Source organism: Electrophorus electricus, chromosome 18 (genome assembly GCF_041902795.1).
Source record: "Electrophorus electricus isolate QZ-2024a chromosome 18, ASM4190279v1, whole genome shotgun sequence".
Lineage (NCBI taxonomy): Eukaryota > Metazoa > Chordata > Actinopteri > Gymnotiformes > Gymnotidae > Electrophorus > Electrophorus electricus.
In genome coordinates, this window is record NC_137514.1 from 6,587,079 (window position 1) to 6,603,917 (window position 16,839).

Consider the following 16,839-nt stretch of genomic DNA (forward strand, 5'->3'; position numbering starts at 1 on the left):
TCTCAGATCTTCCAAGGACTCCAGCAGCTAATGTACCACGTGGTGCCTCAGGGGTATCAGAACTCTGGTGCAGCGCTGGATAATAAACAGCGTGATAGGGAGACATGTATGATGCATGCGGGAAGCCATTAGCAGGTACGAGAACAAGGAGGCACACAGACGGAGGAGGCTTGTGTTTGGCGCGGGCGTCACACAGATAAAAAGTTAATAGCGAGGTCGTGATGACTCGTGGCTTCTCCCTCCCCACCCTTCCTCAGCTGGTGATCCGCGTACACATGTCGGACGAGAGCTCAAAAACGATGATGGTGGACGAGAGGCAGAGTGTGAGGCAAGTGCTAGACAGCCTGCTGGACAAATCCCACTGTGGGTACAGCCCCGACTGGGCCCTGGTGGAGACCATCACCGAGCTGCAGATGGGTGCGGACACACACACACACACACAGTTATACACGTTATCTTGCCTAAGATTTCCTCCTTCCTCTGTGGGTGAGTAAACTGTAAAAGTATGTGTTCATTGTGAAGTCCCATCATGCTACGCTGACCCATCCCCCACCTTTAGAACGTATATTTGAGGACCATGAGAACCTGGTCGAGAACCTGCTTAACTGGACCAGAGACAGTCAGAACAAGCTTATGTTCATCGAACGCATCGAGAAGTACGCGCTCTTCAAGAACCCGCAGGTGAGAACACACGCACAATTCACACGCGCTCTCATACACACTCACACCGATAGAGCCACTCAGTAGTACGCACTCACTCGCTTTCTCACTCACACACACTCTGCGCTTGTCATGCTGCTATAGGTCCAGGTGCTAAGAACAGCTGTGCATGCAAACACACACACAATCTTGTCTCTCCTTCTGCGTGGCGTTTCTCAGATGCTCTCTGTTTTCAGAATTATCTCCTGGGGAGGAAGGAGACCTCGGAGATGGCAGACAAGAACAAGGATGCGCTCCTGGAGGTCACTGACACACACTAGTGTTTTGTCTCTGGGGTGTGAGGGCTCCTCGCCCCTGTGCAGTCCTGTAGCTGAGTTCTACCCTTCCAAGTTTCTCAAGCAAAAAAAAAATCTCCACACTTTCTGCCCAAAACAACTCACCCAATTTCAGTGACACACAATAGATTGTTGTTTAACGGCAGCAATATACTTCTTATGATGGTAACATTCTCTCTCTGTGTGTGTGTGCGCGTGTGTGCGTGTGTGCGTGTGTGCGTGTGTGTGTGTGTGTGTGTGTGTGTGCGCGCGCGCGCATAGGAGTGTTTCTGTGGTGGCTCGGTGTCAGTGCCCGAGATCGAGGGTGTACTCTGGCTGAAGGATGATGGGAAAAAGTCATGGAAGAAGCGCTACTTCCTACTTCGAGCATCTGGCATCTATTTTGTGCCTAAGGGCAAGGCAAAGGTGTGGGGGGGGGGGTTAAAATACATTTCAGAATCAGACCAGACAGTGAATTCTTCCTGGTGCATTGACCAGGGAACACTTCCAATACACACAACTGACACTGTATGTGTGTAGCAATATATATGTACAGTTGTCTCGTGGTGCTCGTTGTATGAGAGCATTACACTGCCTGATGTCGCATAGTTAATGTGAGGATGCATGTGAGTACTTTGAGTAAGTGATCGCATGCGTGAGTGCTTTTACATGTGTTTCACGTGTGTGTGTGTGTGTGTGTGAGCCATCACTTGAACTGAATGATCTTCTCTGTGGCATTTCCTGTTTAGGGATCCACTTAACGTAGGCAACGTAAACCATATGCTGCCTGCACATCTATGACTGCCTGCATTAGCCCTCAAGGAACAAGACACACACTCTCTCTAGCTCGCACATGTTCTTACAGGCTCTTGGCGTTCATTTGTGTCTTTAGCATGTCACTACAGTAATTTCTTCAGGAATAACTAAACTTAATCTGTCCATCCAACCTCCCCTCAACAGACGCACATTTACATCACACTGTAATGGGCTGCTTCTGGCCTTTATGTTCTAGTGTTTGAAATGGCAGTGTAATGTTCTATCAAATATTTGAACTTTGTCTCACTGCGTTACTCTGAAGCTGTTCTGAAAGAGCTCCCCCTAGTGGTGCAATGTCCACATCACAGCTATCATATAGAAAATACTGAAACCATGCCATTCTCTTTTTATGCAGGCATCCAAAGACTTGGTGTGCTTCTTGCAGTTGGACCATGTCAATGTTTATTATGGACAAGACTACCGGAGCAAATACAAGGCTCCTACCGATTACTGCCTTGCACTCAAGGTTTGTCTGTCGGTGTGTCTTCATAGTGTCGCCCCTCGCTTATCCATTAGGATGAAAGTGTGCGCACGTGCGCGTCCCTTGGGACAGACGCAGAAACATCCTGCCTTGTAATACCATTAGCCCCCCATTTCACTGCCTCCAAGGGCTTCAAAGCCATCTGTCTGCTTCTCTGAGCCCTCCACAGCATTTATCTGACCCGGACACAGCCACACATGCACCATGGATGCACAGTACAGTATCCTGTCGGGTTATACACTGGACCAGGTCCCAGTGCTCATCGGTTTCTCAACAGAAGTTCTCACTGAAGATGATTACTGAGTAAATCTTGAGTGTGCAGTAGCATTTAAGCGATGGCCGCCTCCAAGTTTCGTCTGCGTCCTGTTCTGAGACAACTGGGCTTGCGTTGGTAAAACAGAAACTGACGCTGCCCTCTAGTGGAGATTCAGGGATTAATTATTTCACTATGAATTTCATGACTGTCATGGTAACACCATGTACTGTCTTCCCAGCACCCTCAGATTCAGAAGAAGTCCCAGTACATCAAGTATCTGTGCTGCGATGATGTCAGGACCCTTCATCAGTGGGTCAACGGGATACGCATCGCTAAGGTAACCAACAGGGGGCTTCTGCCCAATCATGTCCCCTGACTGTTAGAACTTTTAACCATTTAGTTCTCTATAGCCCAACTGGCAAGTTCAGAAATGTGCAACCTTAATCAGGTTCAGTGAATCACTGTCCAAACAATGGTACAAATGTTCCTCTTAAGTTCCTGCACGCCTATAAATAGTCGTATTGCGTGTATTTTCTCTGCAGTATGGGAAACGGTTGTATCTGAACTATCAGGAGGCCATGAAGCGCACTGAGGCTGCCTACGACTGGTCATCTCTTTCCAGCTCCAGCATGAAGTCTGGCACCAGCTCAGCCAGCGTCCCTGGTGAGTCACCATGAAAACTGAGCCCAGATCAGCTGTTACCACTTGCCATGACCGTTTTGGACCGTGGCTTAGTCATAGTGCACTCATACAGCTTCCAAGTCTTGGATCCTGAAGGTGTACTGATTACAGGAACATCCTTTAAGGCCAAAAAAAAAAAAAGAATCAGCTGAACATTAGGCAAGAAAGCTACTAGGCTTCAGATCATACTGTTTGAACCTCAGCTAACTGTATTTCCTTCACTCTTTCAAAACATTCCAAAATTGTTCTTGGAATTTGGTGTTTTGCCTTAGCTTAGCTTTGTATCCTAGTTTTAGGTTTTTCCCAAGGCTAATTTTATGAATACTTTCAATGTAGACTGATCTAGAGTCAGTGCTGTCTGAGCGAAAGCGCTAACCGCAGTATGAGGATGGTCAAATACTAACACTGGACATACACGTGTCCATGTAGAGTCACAGTCCAACCACTCACAGACAGACGGTGGCGTGCCGGACGGCACCTCTTCCTCCCATGGCCGCTCTCAGAGCGTGGTCAGCTCCATCTTCTCCGAAGCCTGGAAGAGAGGCACGCAGATAGAGGAAAGCACCAGGGTGAGTTTTCAGAAGTTTGATCAGGAACCAGTTTTGCCAAGTGGCTAATATTGCTTGAGATATTTGTTAGGAAAAAGCGTCTAATTGTATATCTAATTTTGAAAATTCGCTTTATTTTAGGTAAAAATGTCGTAGCAAAGAACTGAATGTTTTGAGCCAGCTTGAGAGAGCTTCTGATCGTAGTATATTCTAGTATACACTGGTATACCCTGGTGTAAATTGACTTGTTCACTGAAGTTATTTGCCATTTTTCTTGCGCAGTCAAGACCAGAGTCGACGCGCTCGATCCATTCTACCCACAGTGGACATGGTGGACACAATGTACACAGCGTCCACTCCTGCCCTGCTAACCCTCCTTACGTGGCTCAGCAGCAGCCTATACACGCGTCTGCGCAGACGCAGACGCAGTCTACCTCCCCCGGAAGCAGTCCCCCCACACCTATCCAAGCTCCACCCCAGCCCTCTCCAGCTCCATCCCCTCCTCCACCACCACCTCCGCCCCCACCTCCCCCTGCCATCATCTCCCACCATTCAGCTCCACCCGTATTTGCCAAATACAGCACTATTACCCGCCTGAAGAATTCCTCTCAGGCTGCCAAGCCACACCCCCAAGCCCAGCAGGTGCTTCCAACTCCACCCCCTCAGGCTTTGAAGCCCCACCTCAACAATGTTCCGCCAGGTGCAATTGTCCCACCTCCACCACCACCTCCTCCATTAGCACCCCTGCCTGCTCCAGGTTCAGCCATGGCTGCCCTGAAATTTGGACCTATGAGCCCAGCCACAGTGCCTCACATTACCCCATCATCCTCACCTCCACCTCCGGCGCCCATCCAGCCCCATCCTCCGCCTCCTCCTCCTTCTGTACCTATTCAGTCCCAACCTCCTCCACCTCGTCCTCCTCCTGTACCCATCCAGTCCCAGCTTCATCCATCTCGCCCTCCTCCGGTACTTATGCAGTCCCAACCTTTTCCACCTCCACCTCCATCCCTTGTTCAGTCCCAACCTCCTCCGCCTCGTCCTCCTCTGGTACCCATGCCGTCCCAACATTTTGCACCTCCAGCCCCTGTTCAGTCCCAGCCTCCTCCACCTCCTCCTCCTCCTCCTCCTCCAGTACCCATGCAGTCCCAACCTTTTCCACCTCCACCCCCACCTGTCCAGTCCGAACCTCTCCCCCCTCCACCACCCCCACTACAAACTAATGGCTTGCCTCCACCACCTCCACCCCAGCCAGCTGCCCCTTTGCTAACTTCTAATGGCCTCAAGCATGTCCCGTCCCAGAAGTTTCCCACCTTATCGAGGGATATGTCGCCTCCAGACAGTCAAGCTCAGTCTCCTCCACCCCCTCCTCCTCCTCTGCCTCCTCCACCCCCCACTCCACCGGCCCCTCCTCTCCCACCTGAACAGCCTTCGGTCCCAGCACCTCCACCACCTCCACCACCTCCACCAGGCCCCACGCAGCAGCTTGGTCCACCCCGAGCCTTGCCCAAAATATTCACTGGAGGATTTCCACCCCAAACTGCACCAAAACCTTCAGGCGGCATCCTGCCAGTGTCCCCAGCTAGTCCCCTTCCCGCTGTTCCTCCTCCACCGCCTCCACCACCTCCACCACCTCTTCCTACAACAGTGAAATGTCATCCACCTCCTACACTACCCAAGCAACACAGCATCTCAAAGTCTTCGCCAGTCTCCAGCCCAGCCTCTGCTACAACATCCTTGGTCAAGCAGATTGCCAGCCAGTTCCCTGGGGCAGCTCCTCCAGCAATCAGCCATGCTGAGAACCTTAAAGCTCCCCTTTCACCACCTGCAGTGAAGGCTAAACCAAAATGGCAGCCTGGTGGACAAGTCCAGCAGCTACAGAAGTCACCCGAGTTTCCTCCTCCTCCTCCTCCGGAGACCACACTTGCCTTCCCACCCCCACCCCCACCTCCACCTCCATCCGCACATGCTCCACCTCCACCAGGCCCAACTCCCCCTCCTCCTCCTCCACTTCCCCCTACCCAATTAGGTTCCCCCATGAAGAAGTCTCCCTCTGGATCCTATGCAGGGGGCAAGAGGCCCCCACCAACCCCGAAGCGTAATTCCAGCATCAAGTCCAACTCTTCGGCCGAGTACCAAGAGTCCCGACGCAACTTGGTGAGCAAGTTCAACCCCAGTGCAGCAGCTTCTGCTCCAGTGTCATCCTCTGGTTCACCTTCCAAGGACTTGCCCACTGGTCCACCTGCACCCCCCAAACCTGGCAAACTGAATCTGACCAGCCTACCACTCGCCTTGCAGAACAGAGTGGCCACTGCAGATTTTCCATCTCCTCCCCCTCCAGAGAATGACATTTTCCCACCTCCTCCATTTGAGATGGACCTCCCACCTCCACCGCCGCTTCCAAGTGATCTCCATGCAGGCACACCCAAAGTAGCTGTGGTGAACCCCCAGCCCAAGCCTACCTGGAGCAAGAGCTCCCTGAAGAAGACGGCGCCTCCAACATCACTCCGCCAGAGCAACACCACACCTGATCCACCGCCTTCCTTTCCGGGAGGGCCTGCTCCTCCAACCTCCCCAAAGAGCAGCGCTCAGCCAAATTTTCTGGACGACCTGAACCGGACTCTGAGACGCAAGTCCTTGCGCAGCTCTGGAGCCAAGTTGGACCCTGTGGCCACCATGGATGACATGGCCCTGCCTCCGCCTCCTCCAGAGCTGCTTCTTGATGAGCAGAGGCACAGCGGGAGTGGGTTCATGTCTGGCAACATCTCTGGCTATGCAACACTAAGGCGAGGACCACCTCCTACCCCACCCAAACGGGACCAAAGTACAAAACTGACAAACTGAGTGTACCAGAACTTCCTTGCACGGTCTCCCTACTTGTCTCTCCTACAGGGTTGTTCTGCCTTTTAAACAGTGCGCTCATGTGACTCTATGGACAAAAGAAAACAAAAGGACTTTCAGCTTTAATACAGATTGGTTCCACTTGGTGTCAAATTCTGTTTCAAAATATGACATGAAAGAAATCTCTGCAACATACTGGTACTGCATGGACATGGGGCAAAATTAATAGTCGACATACAAAAGTTCAGTTTATTTTTGGGTGGTTGAATGTTATGCACTACAGGGATGGAAATGAATAGGGAGGATACATTTTGCCTTTGTTTTTTTTATATAAATTTATTTAAAAGTTTGAAGAGATTTTCTTATTTTGAACTGTTTGAGGGAGCAGTAGAGATTAGGTGATTTTGTACAGAGAATTTTTGACTGGTCTTTTTTGCCTTTTCCTGACAAGAGACAGATTTAAATTTAGTGGTCAATGAATGTGTTTAGCATTTGGCAGGAGTGCTTCAGAAAGGTTTAGTGTTCTTTGAGCCTCCTTAAGTTGTTAGGTAGCAATTGTTTCAGGAAACATGTTGTATAAAAGGATGGAAGCTATTTGACAATTTGTTAGCAGTTGGAAAATGTTGGAAAAATTACGTCTACAAGGTTTGCGAGCAAGAGCCGTTATTTGTTAAAGGGCATTTAAACAAGTCACAAAAGTGAACAGACCCCTGTTAATTTCTGTTGGTTTATTCTGTGAGATTGTGGAATACATGTTAGTTGGACTTGTCTGACTTATTTCCTTTAGTTACATACCTGCAGTATCTGGCTGTAAAATCATCTGCTTTACCTATTTGACTGGTCCTGCCACCTTCTGGTCAAGATTCATGTGTCTTGGCAACAGCTGTACATTTATCAAGAAACTGACATTGGGTCACATGACTTATAAAATGGGAGCAATTTCCTACTTAACAGCTATTGAACATGTAATTCTTCTTTAAGGAGTGGTCATAGAAAAAGGCCCTCTTGTATACACATGCCTTGTGTCTTAATGCTTTGGTTAATGGGTCTCAGAAAGGGCCAGAAGGGCCAGAATACACAGTATGAGGATTATATATTATGAACAGAAAATGCCATAACAGAATATGGTTCAAATGAGGATGGGGCACCCATCTGGGAGCTCATCTTGTGTTTTTAAAAGATTGACTATACAAAAATACCATGTTTCTTTCTAGGGTTGTCGATAGTGTGTACATAAAATTATTGAAGTTAAATACCTGATCTTGAGCCATGGAAGCGTTATGGAAATCACATTCCTGCCAGCGAATGGAATGGCATTGGAGTCGATAAGAAGAGTCTTTGCATTCTAGTGTAAGATTGCGGTATAAATGTCCTCATACTTCAGTGTGCTTTTGTTCCTCTATTATGGGTGTGGGAAATGTGCTCGGGGGGCTTAGACTTCATATCAGAAAAACGCTGGAGGGTGTGTGTAACTTTGAGATTCTGTATTTGAGCAGATGGGTGGGTGGGTGGGGTTGGGATATGGGTTTGAAAGTGAAAGACTGAGCACCAGAAGCAATGGAGATATCCTAGCACAGTTTAACCACTTATATTATCATACTGCATCTCATCAAATCCAAATTATATTTTATTTTCATGTTTGTTCAGGTGGAAGAAGAGCTAGGGGTAGTTGTTCACAATGCTGTTTTGAAAACATTTGTAGCAAACACTTGTAGCAAATCTTTTAGCATTGAATCTTTACCAATTCAAAACATCAGTCTTTATTTCCCTGAATCTGCATTCATTAATCATTGCAAGAATATTGTTTGTGAATCAGTTCTGGTTCTTTAGCATACAGCAAAAGAAGTCAGTACATCAGAAAAGCTGATCCTAGATCAGCATGCTCTTTTCCTCAGCTGCTCCATGAGTACTGGCCCAGGCCAAGGTTACTCCAGGTAACTGGTGAATTGATCCCCGCGGGTCTGGGTGTTGTCATTATGACGACCAAGACCCAGCCGCGGAGCTACATCAATCCTTGGCGCTGCTGTCCCAGCTACAGGTCCTGCAAAAATATTACAAATTTAAACAGTTCCACAGTTTCAAAAACAGGCTATTTGCAGAAAGCACCAAGACAAGTGGTTAAGTTTTTCATTGACTGGCTGAATCTGTGACATGTGCACTGTCTAAATGTACATACATAAAGAGCATCAGAACTAAGGTGTGATAGACATATTACTCACTTCTAGCAGGATTTGGATTGCGGTACCCAGGCTGCCACTGTCAACATAAGAGATGAGAACGTATTGTATTCTGTATTCTATCAGAACATTGTGTTTTTAATTGTCTCACACCACTACAGAACTAAAGATGTTCACATCGAGCCTGAAGTGGACTGGCATGGACCTGACCATTATGGCAGGAAGGTCTTGAAATCTGTCTGTCTTGTTCACGGGGTTCGCGCATGTGCCTCGTTCTGTTTTTTAGCTTTTGGGGTTTTTTTTTTTGTTGAAAACCACATGGTAGAAACTTCCATTAAGTGATATCCAATCCTATCAAATTAGTTGCTAAATGAATAACTTTAACTTGACTTTAAAATGACTTTAACCACTTCTCTTCAATAGTGCCCATGTCAATGACTGATGTACAATTCTACCTCTTTAAGAGCAAAGTCAACCTGGCCCCACCCCCTTTCCTCACAGAGAAGAGTCATTGCTGATGATGAGTATTTTGCAACTTAAATGTAAATACCAGTACCAACTGAGGGGCTACACACACAGTTTTGATCCGTCACTAACTCACCTCCTCGCTGGACTCTGAGCTGGAGCTTTGTGTCTGGCTGCATTTCAGGGACTGGATGGTGGTGCTACTGTCAGTCACGCGCACTCGAATGGAGCAACCTGAGTCAGGCTGGTCAAGCCAGCCCGGGGGGGGGGGGGGGTGGCAGTGAAATAAAGCGGTCAGGTGTGTTCTTAAAACTGTTATGCAAGAGCAAGTTAAACAGTGCCCAGGAAAAGGAAACGCTTTCATTCCCTCGTGGTAGGTCAAGTTCCAACTGTTCAGATCCGCTGCAGATGACTGGACAGTCAGTGTTGGGAGCAGCACAGAAGTTGAGCAGTTCACGCACGGTCAACACATGGGTCCAACCTTCACCATGTGAACGCAACTCTCTGTGCATCAGCCCCATATCGCCTCTGGGGCAGGACTCGTGCTTTCTTAAGGAAAGCAGAATACGTAGTTTTGTTTTTTGTTTTTTTTGTTTTTTTACATTGATATTCGATTCATCTTTCTAAACATAAATAATAATTATTCTTGATAAAAAAATTTAAAAATAAATTAAAAATACATAGACAATCCAATATAACAAGTAACTGTGCAGGAAAATGATTATACTAAATATTTCACCTTTTTGAACAGAACATTTGTGTTTCAAGCTTCACATTAAGACCAGTGATCAAGTTTTGCATGTTGTAGTCTGATTATAAATATAAAACCACTTGGACCACAGGGAGTAACTCCTCAATGCTGATCTGAGATCAGCCATGTTATTCTCTTCGAATGGTTCAGGTTTGAAGTTGAATCGGGAGAAGTGGTCTCAGATCTGTATGTGGACGCACGAACCTGCGCTTACCACGAAGAAGCCTCTCCGGTAGGCGCATCCCTGCGGGTCGAGGCCAGAGCCCTTCACGCAGTCCGTCTCTCTTATCCCAAACGCCAGGATCAGGTCGTACGTGTTCAGCCCAAGTGGAATGACCTGAGGGAAATGTGAAAGGAAGAGCCTTGTTCCCGTGAGACGTCACTGACGTAATGAATGGGGGTCAGTGTGTCAGCCGACTAAAGGAAACGCACGCATTTTACACAAGCCACATTCAGCAAAAATGCAGCGAATCCGTTTCACCCAACAAAACACAAAATCAGCCGATACCCATGACAATGTGAGAAAACATTTAAAGAGAATTACATTTAAATACTTGGTTCATAGACAGCTATCTATTTACAAAATGTATCATAAGTGTTTCTGGTGTTACAGGACCAGTTTCTTCAGCTTTATGCTGATATTGAGAAAAATGTATTTGGAACCAGTTTGCCTGCTCAGGTGAGCCTTTGAAACAGGTGATCTCTAATCAGAGCCGATGACGGTAGTGGCAGGGCACGTGCAACATTAGAGGGGAAATAAACAGAAATGAAGGTCTTAAGTTATGTGCTGCTTTTGGAAAATGACATATTTGCCTTTGAGACCTATGGAAGAGGTGGAGATGTGTTCACCTGCTTTGCTGATAGCTTAGTGGTTGGTATAACTGAATTGCACATATCTCAGGCCAGCTCTAATAATAGCATCCACTTACTTTGGTCACGGAGGCCTTGAACACCCTGTAGAGGTAGCGCTGGGACAAACTGGTGTTGATCTCATCCATGGCCATCTGCAGGGCGCCATCGGCCTTAGAAGCCACGTCAAACAGGGGAAAGCCTGCCAGGTTGTGGGTCAAAGGTCAGGTTGGTTTGTGATATACAAACCAATCAGAAAAAAAAAAATCTAGGATTCTACTGTTTTCAGCACGTCGGTTTGAATGCACGTGCGTGACTCACCCGAGCCTCCCAGACACTGCAGAAACAGCACAAGCTGAACATAGCACCTCATCCTCATCCGCCAGTCCCACCGAAGAGTGCCACAAACCGCAGCCGTCGCTATCCTTAAACTCCCACACTCCTCCTCCCCGGCTCCGTTGGCATTCACAAACGTTCATGTCCTCTCCTGCTTCCCCTAGCTCCTCCCACCTGGGGCAATCCATGTTGTAGGGGGGCATGCTGTATTTAAATACAGATCCTTGTCATTCTTTTTTAGTTTGTAAGTAATGTTCAGGGTTTTTCTAAGACTGAACTACTGAAAATCTAAAGATGTTACATGTTAAATCCACAAATAGGATTAATTCTTGCTTCATGGATTTGTCAAGCGTAGCTGGGTAGAGGGCACAACCAGGGGCTTGGGGAGTTTAGTGTCGATTGGAACCAAACACTCCATTCCTAGTACACTGATCTGTTTTACTTGGCCTGTGTCTCTCCTGTCTAGACAACCTCTAGCACACCGGGGTCAACGCTTCCAGGAACCGTCTCTAACCGTGCTGGTCTGATCACTGGAGGACAGGTTTGGCCCTCTGTGACCTTTCAAAATAGCAACATGTTTGGGGGACTGAATTTTAAGGTCCCAGGACCTCATGTGGCCATGGGTGCTCAAAATTAAACTCCAGGGTTGATCGCTGGAGGTCAGTAATAGAGCAGCATGTGATATTGGGTAAGATGAAGAGAAGAATAAACTTTTCTGTTGCAATGTCATGATATTTTGAAGGAACAAGGAGTATATAAAACAAGATTTAGGCTCTTTCATAAAACATCCCCAATACCTACATAAGCAAAAGTCATTTATAGATACTTAAGAATTCTTAGCTTCTTCAAAGTTGCAGAAAAGACGTTAGCCAAAGTCCTTTTTAATCGTATAATTTAATGTAAACATTGATAAAACCTTTGAATAAAAGGTAACGCACATCTGATTGAGAGCTTTCCTTCCACAATAAACATCACCGTGTCCCAAAACATGTTTCTGTCTGCATTCACTGGTAAATAAGTATGCAGAAAACCCAAGACACAGAGAGACTGTTGTACAGCGTCTGATGCAGACATAGAAAAAACAACAACAACAACAACAACAAAGAAATGAATCTAAACAAATGTGAACAAGGAAAAGCTGTGAGTGAAAACCAAGAGGACAGAAGCAGCACAAGCAACCAGCACTGGGTTTCAGACCTGACCCGACTTTCCTTAGTGTTTGCAGGGTGCACACTGGACTCCAGTCAGCCACCCCCAGCAGCGTCAACACAATGCCACAGGCATTGGCAGAATTCAGTCTGATCTGAGACCAGTGCTGATGTTTTCTTACAGCAGTTAAGGGATTGGGTAGGGTCAGCTGGTCTTGGATCAGGATAAACAACTCCTACAGAGCCTAGAAGAATGGCTCGTTCTACAAAACCGGATTTGTGAGTTACGAGAAGGATCTTACTTGGGCGGGGGGCCCTGAAATCAAGCAGTTACTTTAGGTTGAGTGCAAAGCTACAATAAATTTAACCATTTAGCTCCCTAAGTGATGTCTAGTTTTTTGGTATTACACTGCCAAATTTTTAAATACGTTTCCCAAGATGCATCACAGTTCCCCAAGGACCCATAACAGACATTTTCCCAGAAAAAGAAAATCTACAAGGATTCTCCCAATCTCTTCCAGACTGGAATGTTCTGCAGTAATGGCGTGGTGACAGCATGTGGCCAGCTGGCACTCTCCATCCTTCCCTGCATGATGACGCGCCACTACACCGAGTCCGTGCTCATGAGCGCCGAATCGGTCTGGGAGATGTCTGCTCTCCTGGAATTCAGGACTCCAGAGTGCCCATCAGAGGCTCTGTAGCTGCCAGAAAGGAGGCCTCGAACTCCGAGTCGGAAAAGCGGGCGACGGACTGGCGCGCCCGGCGACGCATCTCCAGGCGGGAGGCGGGAGGCATAGTGAGAATGCGCTCCATGGCATCAGCGTAGCCGTCCTCGTCGTAGGCCAGGAAGCCTGTAGGTCCGCCCTCGAACGGTACGACGATGTCCATCTTGGGCCCGCCAGACTTGTGGGCCAGGATGACAGTCCCGGCAGCCATGCACTCCACCACGCCTGAGAGAGAGGAAGTTGGGAGAGAAGGAATTCCTTAGCTTAAAAACATACGTACAAACTCAATTTCTTACAGACTGTTTTCTTGCCCTCAGCTGGAAACATGTCCTATTAAAAATATAGTTTTTAAAAAATATAGTGTACCCCTTAGGCAACAAAAAGTTGATTCATTTTGATGCACTTCACAAAATAAGATGTTATCTCCGAACACACACACACACACACACACACACACCGTTATGGTTTCTGAGGCAAACACTGCCATCAAACTCCGATTCTGTTCTAGTTTCCTGTCTCGGCCATCATTCGGCCCCCCGAACTGTTAAGGATCTCACCGATTCCAAAATGTTCGTTCCACATGGTGTGCAGGCCGATGGTAGCTTCTGCCAGTTCCTTCTTCAGCTCCTCAAACGGAATGTTCAACTTGAACTCCACCCTGTCGGCCACGCCCAGCTCCTGGCACAGCCCCCTCAGCATCAGCACCCTGTCCTCGTCCTCCTGGTTCCGGCATCCGCCAATCAGCACCAGCTTTACAGACTCCCTGCTGCCAGGCTCCGCCCCCTTCCTGTCCAGGAGCTTCCGGAAGGCCCTGATCTGCAGTCGGTGGTCCTTCTCCGGCCGAAACTGGGCCACCGACACCACGGAGCGGCACCTCCCACCTCCTTCCTCGCCCTCCTCTTCCTCGTCCAGAGGTACGTCCAGGAAGGCCTGGACGTGGCATGGTGGGTAGACCACGCTGGTGCGGTTGGGGGCTCGCCACAGAGCGAGGACGTGGCCCAGCGTCCAGGTGGAGTTGACCATGACCACGTCGCTGCAGGAGCCGGCGAGGCCGTAGAGCAGGGCGAAGGCGCAGTAATACACCACCTTGACGGCGCTCAGCACCGGGTTGCGGCTAACGTAGTCGGCGTTGTTGAACCTGCAGGCCGAGGAGAGGCGAGGAAACGGGGGCAGAGGATCATCGAGCGATGCTGAACTGAGCAGCAAAACCCACATTACTGAATGGACACCTACAGGGCCAAAGTCCAACACTGTAACGCCGTGTACTGCATAACCATTTCTACGGAGCGGCAATTTATTGCATAAAACATGATGGATTTATGAAAACCCCTGCAGAGATGAGACTCTCAGTCTTTTAATAGTAATACATAACAGAACGACAGGAGTGCACCGGATGAGTACTTGCAACTTAGCACAATGACAACAGATCCAGTAGGACCAGAATCTAAAGGAGTAAAACACTACAATTAGATTAGATTTTAGATTAAAATCAGTGCTGGGCGATTCATTTAATCCGAATTAATGGTTTAAACTGATTTTTGCAATGTGATCATAGAGAGTTCTTTGAAAGGAGAGATTAAAGATTAGTTAAATATCACTTTAGTGATACTGTTATATGGGGTGATGAACATTCAGGCTATTTATGGCAAATCTGCTCTCATGCACCTCAACACAGTCCCTAGTCTGATAACTGTTAGATAAAGTAGCCAGGCAACACAATGAAACGCAACAGCCAATAATGGATGCAATCACAACAATGACTGACAACACAAAAAAGCCGACGAGGTGGAAGTGGAGAGATTAGGGAGAAAACGGGAGCAATCGGAGAAGGTATCGCCCAGCCGGGGATTAAATGCAGGACTAAGAAGTTATAGAGCGCGTGATTTCCACTGAACGCTCTCACCTAGACACGCACCGTTTCCGATGGGCTGTACGTCAAAAGCAGTGCAAAGTCACTGACCCTCCGACAACTGCAAGGCAAAGCTGGGTAACTAATGATAAACACCAACCTGGGGCTCCTCTCCCGCACCACAGACAGCATGTCGGTGCTGATCGTGGGGTAATGTACGTAGCTGCCCACCCGGCACCCGCCCAGGTAGCGGAAAACGGGAAGCGTGAAGGCGTAGCCCATGGAGTCGACGCACAGCTCCGGGGGAAAGGCGGACAGAGCCTCCCAGGCCAAGAACATGGAGCCGACGCTCTGGCCGAGCAGGGTGAAGTATGGGTACAGGCTGGCCTCCACCAGGAGGCGCCATTTCAGGAACACGAAGTGCACGGGCCGCGGGAGGCGCACGCCGAAGCGCAGCCGCGCCCCGTCCAGGATCTGCTCGGCCGTTGCATCCTGGTCACCCGTGTAGACCACGAAGTCCACGTCCTGGTACCTGGGAGGGTGGGGGCACAGTGAGGCCAAGCACTAATCGGAGAGCTAGTTCAACTGTCGTTATGGTGTTGAAATAATGGATGTTTTACAAAGCATGTGCTTGTGTTCCAACCACAACGCATGATGGTTATTTGAACGGCTAATGCACAGGCGTTCCAGGCCCAGAACTTTCCAAACTTTCCTTTCCCAAGCTATCCGGTGTTAACGACGGTTGCATGAACTTAACTAAGGGTCGTCACACACAAGCTGTGGGGTTGCATTTGCAGGACAGCGCTGAGGACGCGTCTGGTGTCTCCTGCAACGCCAGGGCCAGTCTTGCCGTGGTGCATGACGTTGGCGTCGACGTTAACGGACACGTACCTGTTCTGCAGGGCCCTCACAGCGCACCAGAGCACCCGCTCCCCTCCGCCGCCCGCATGGCAGTAGGGGTGGAAGAACGCCACCGCGGGACGCCCGTCTCGAGCTCGTCGTGCGTTCCTTTTCGCTCGGAGCCACGCGCGCACCCCCGCGACCAGCGTGAAGAGCAGCCCGGTCAGCGCGAGGCACAGGCAGAAGCACGGCCACACCAGCGAGCAAAGCAGCCTGCGACGGACACACGTGGCGGACTTTAGGCTGTACATTCGGGCTTCGTGTGGAAAGAGAACCGTAAATGCACAACGCGAACGATCCACGTCAAGAGCACGAACGCCCTGTGGCCATCAGGGGGGCGTTCGTGTGACGCACTTATTTTTGAACATGCTATTTTTTAATGTTTGTTTGTTTGTTTGTTTATAGAAGTGTGTATCGCTCATCGCATGATGTGCCCTGTTGGAGGTTTAGGTAATATTTGGAAACCCATAACATTACAGAACGAGGACGCCACAGCAGCCAGTAGGCACGTTAACTTAATTAGACAACCAACTAGTTCGGCCATCATCTACCGTAGCTTAATATTACTCATCTTTGTATCGGACTAAAGGCTGCCACATAAAGCTTAAATGAATAGTTACCTGATTAAATCGCACAAGCAGAAAAACGAGTGATTGTGACCAGTCATCTTTGACAACACCAGCCAGCCTCGTTTACGCTTCCGGTTAACCTTCTTCTTCACGTTTCTTCTTTTCAAAGGTTATTTTTAAATGAATCATGAGCGCCATCTGCTGAGCAGGTCAGGCAAATGAACCGAGAACATGTTAAAAACGGGCAGAAACGCTGCAGTTTGACTTATTCGGTTTACTTATTTTATCGTGAGCGGAGACTGGCTTCCTATAGCTTTAAACTTGACTATTTTTATGGTAATACATCAAACTACATGGACAATAATAAATGAGAAACAGTTTTATACATAGAATACTAGTTTTATTGTATTCTATAGTATTATAATATTACTAATGCACAATAGTATTATACATATCATACTAGTTAATGTTTTGGA

The 16,839-nt window shown here is 48.1% G+C and overlaps 3 protein-coding genes across 6 annotated transcripts in view; 1 reads left to right on the forward strand and 2 right to left on the reverse strand.

The window, feature by feature from the left end:
- Window positions 1–7,358, forward strand: part of raph1b (Ras association (RalGDS/AF-6) and pleckstrin homology domains 1b) — a 34,600-nt gene extending 27,242 nt beyond the window's left edge. For all 3 annotated transcript variants that reach the window (XM_027022308.3, XM_035534824.2, XM_081701104.1), the window contains 9 exons: window positions 258–417; window positions 560–681; window positions 897–962; window positions 1,257–1,400; window positions 2,146–2,256; window positions 2,766–2,864; window positions 3,070–3,190; window positions 3,638–3,777; window positions 4,039–7,358. In XM_027022308.3, the coding sequence (XP_026878109.3) occupies window positions 258–417; window positions 560–681; window positions 897–962; window positions 1,257–1,400; window positions 2,146–2,256; window positions 2,766–2,864; window positions 3,070–3,190; window positions 3,638–3,777; window positions 4,039–6,597 (3,522 nt within the window). In that variant the 3' untranslated portion in view covers window positions 6,598–7,358. The remainder of the gene's footprint in view (window positions 1–257; window positions 418–559; window positions 682–896; window positions 963–1,256; window positions 1,401–2,145; window positions 2,257–2,765; window positions 2,865–3,069; window positions 3,191–3,637; window positions 3,778–4,038) is intronic.
- An 845-nt stretch (window positions 7,359–8,203) lies between these two features.
- Window positions 8,204–11,306, reverse strand: spp2 (secreted phosphoprotein 2). Its single transcript, XM_027022321.3, has 6 exons — window positions 11,158–11,306; window positions 10,917–11,038; window positions 10,202–10,324; window positions 9,373–9,480; window positions 8,814–8,850; window positions 8,204–8,635 (listed from the first exon to the last, which is right to left on the reverse strand). The coding sequence occupies exons 1-6, from the start codon at window positions 11,213–11,215 to the stop codon at window positions 8,520–8,522; spliced, it is 564 nt and encodes a 187-aa protein (XP_026878122.3). The 5' UTR covers window positions 11,216–11,306; the 3' UTR covers window positions 8,204–8,519.
- Window positions 11,307–12,047: 741 nt separating this feature from the next.
- Window positions 12,048–16,527, reverse strand: alg11 (ALG11 alpha-1,2-mannosyltransferase). Of its 2 annotated transcripts, XM_027022328.3 has the most exons (5): window positions 16,415–16,525; window positions 15,786–16,007; window positions 15,055–15,426; window positions 13,603–14,183; window positions 12,048–13,270 (listed from the first exon to the last, which is right to left on the reverse strand). In XM_027022328.3, the coding sequence occupies exons 1-5, from the start codon at window positions 16,459–16,461 to the stop codon at window positions 12,987–12,989; spliced, it is 1,506 nt and encodes a 501-aa protein (XP_026878129.3). In that variant the 5' UTR covers window positions 16,462–16,525; the 3' UTR covers window positions 12,048–12,986. The 2 variants fall into 2 exon arrangements, with proteins under 2 accessions (XP_026878129.3, XP_026878130.3); XM_027022329.3 differs by lacking the exon at window positions 15,786–16,007 and having other exon boundaries at window positions 16,415–16,527.
- Window positions 16,528–16,839: the final 312 nt, after the last annotated feature.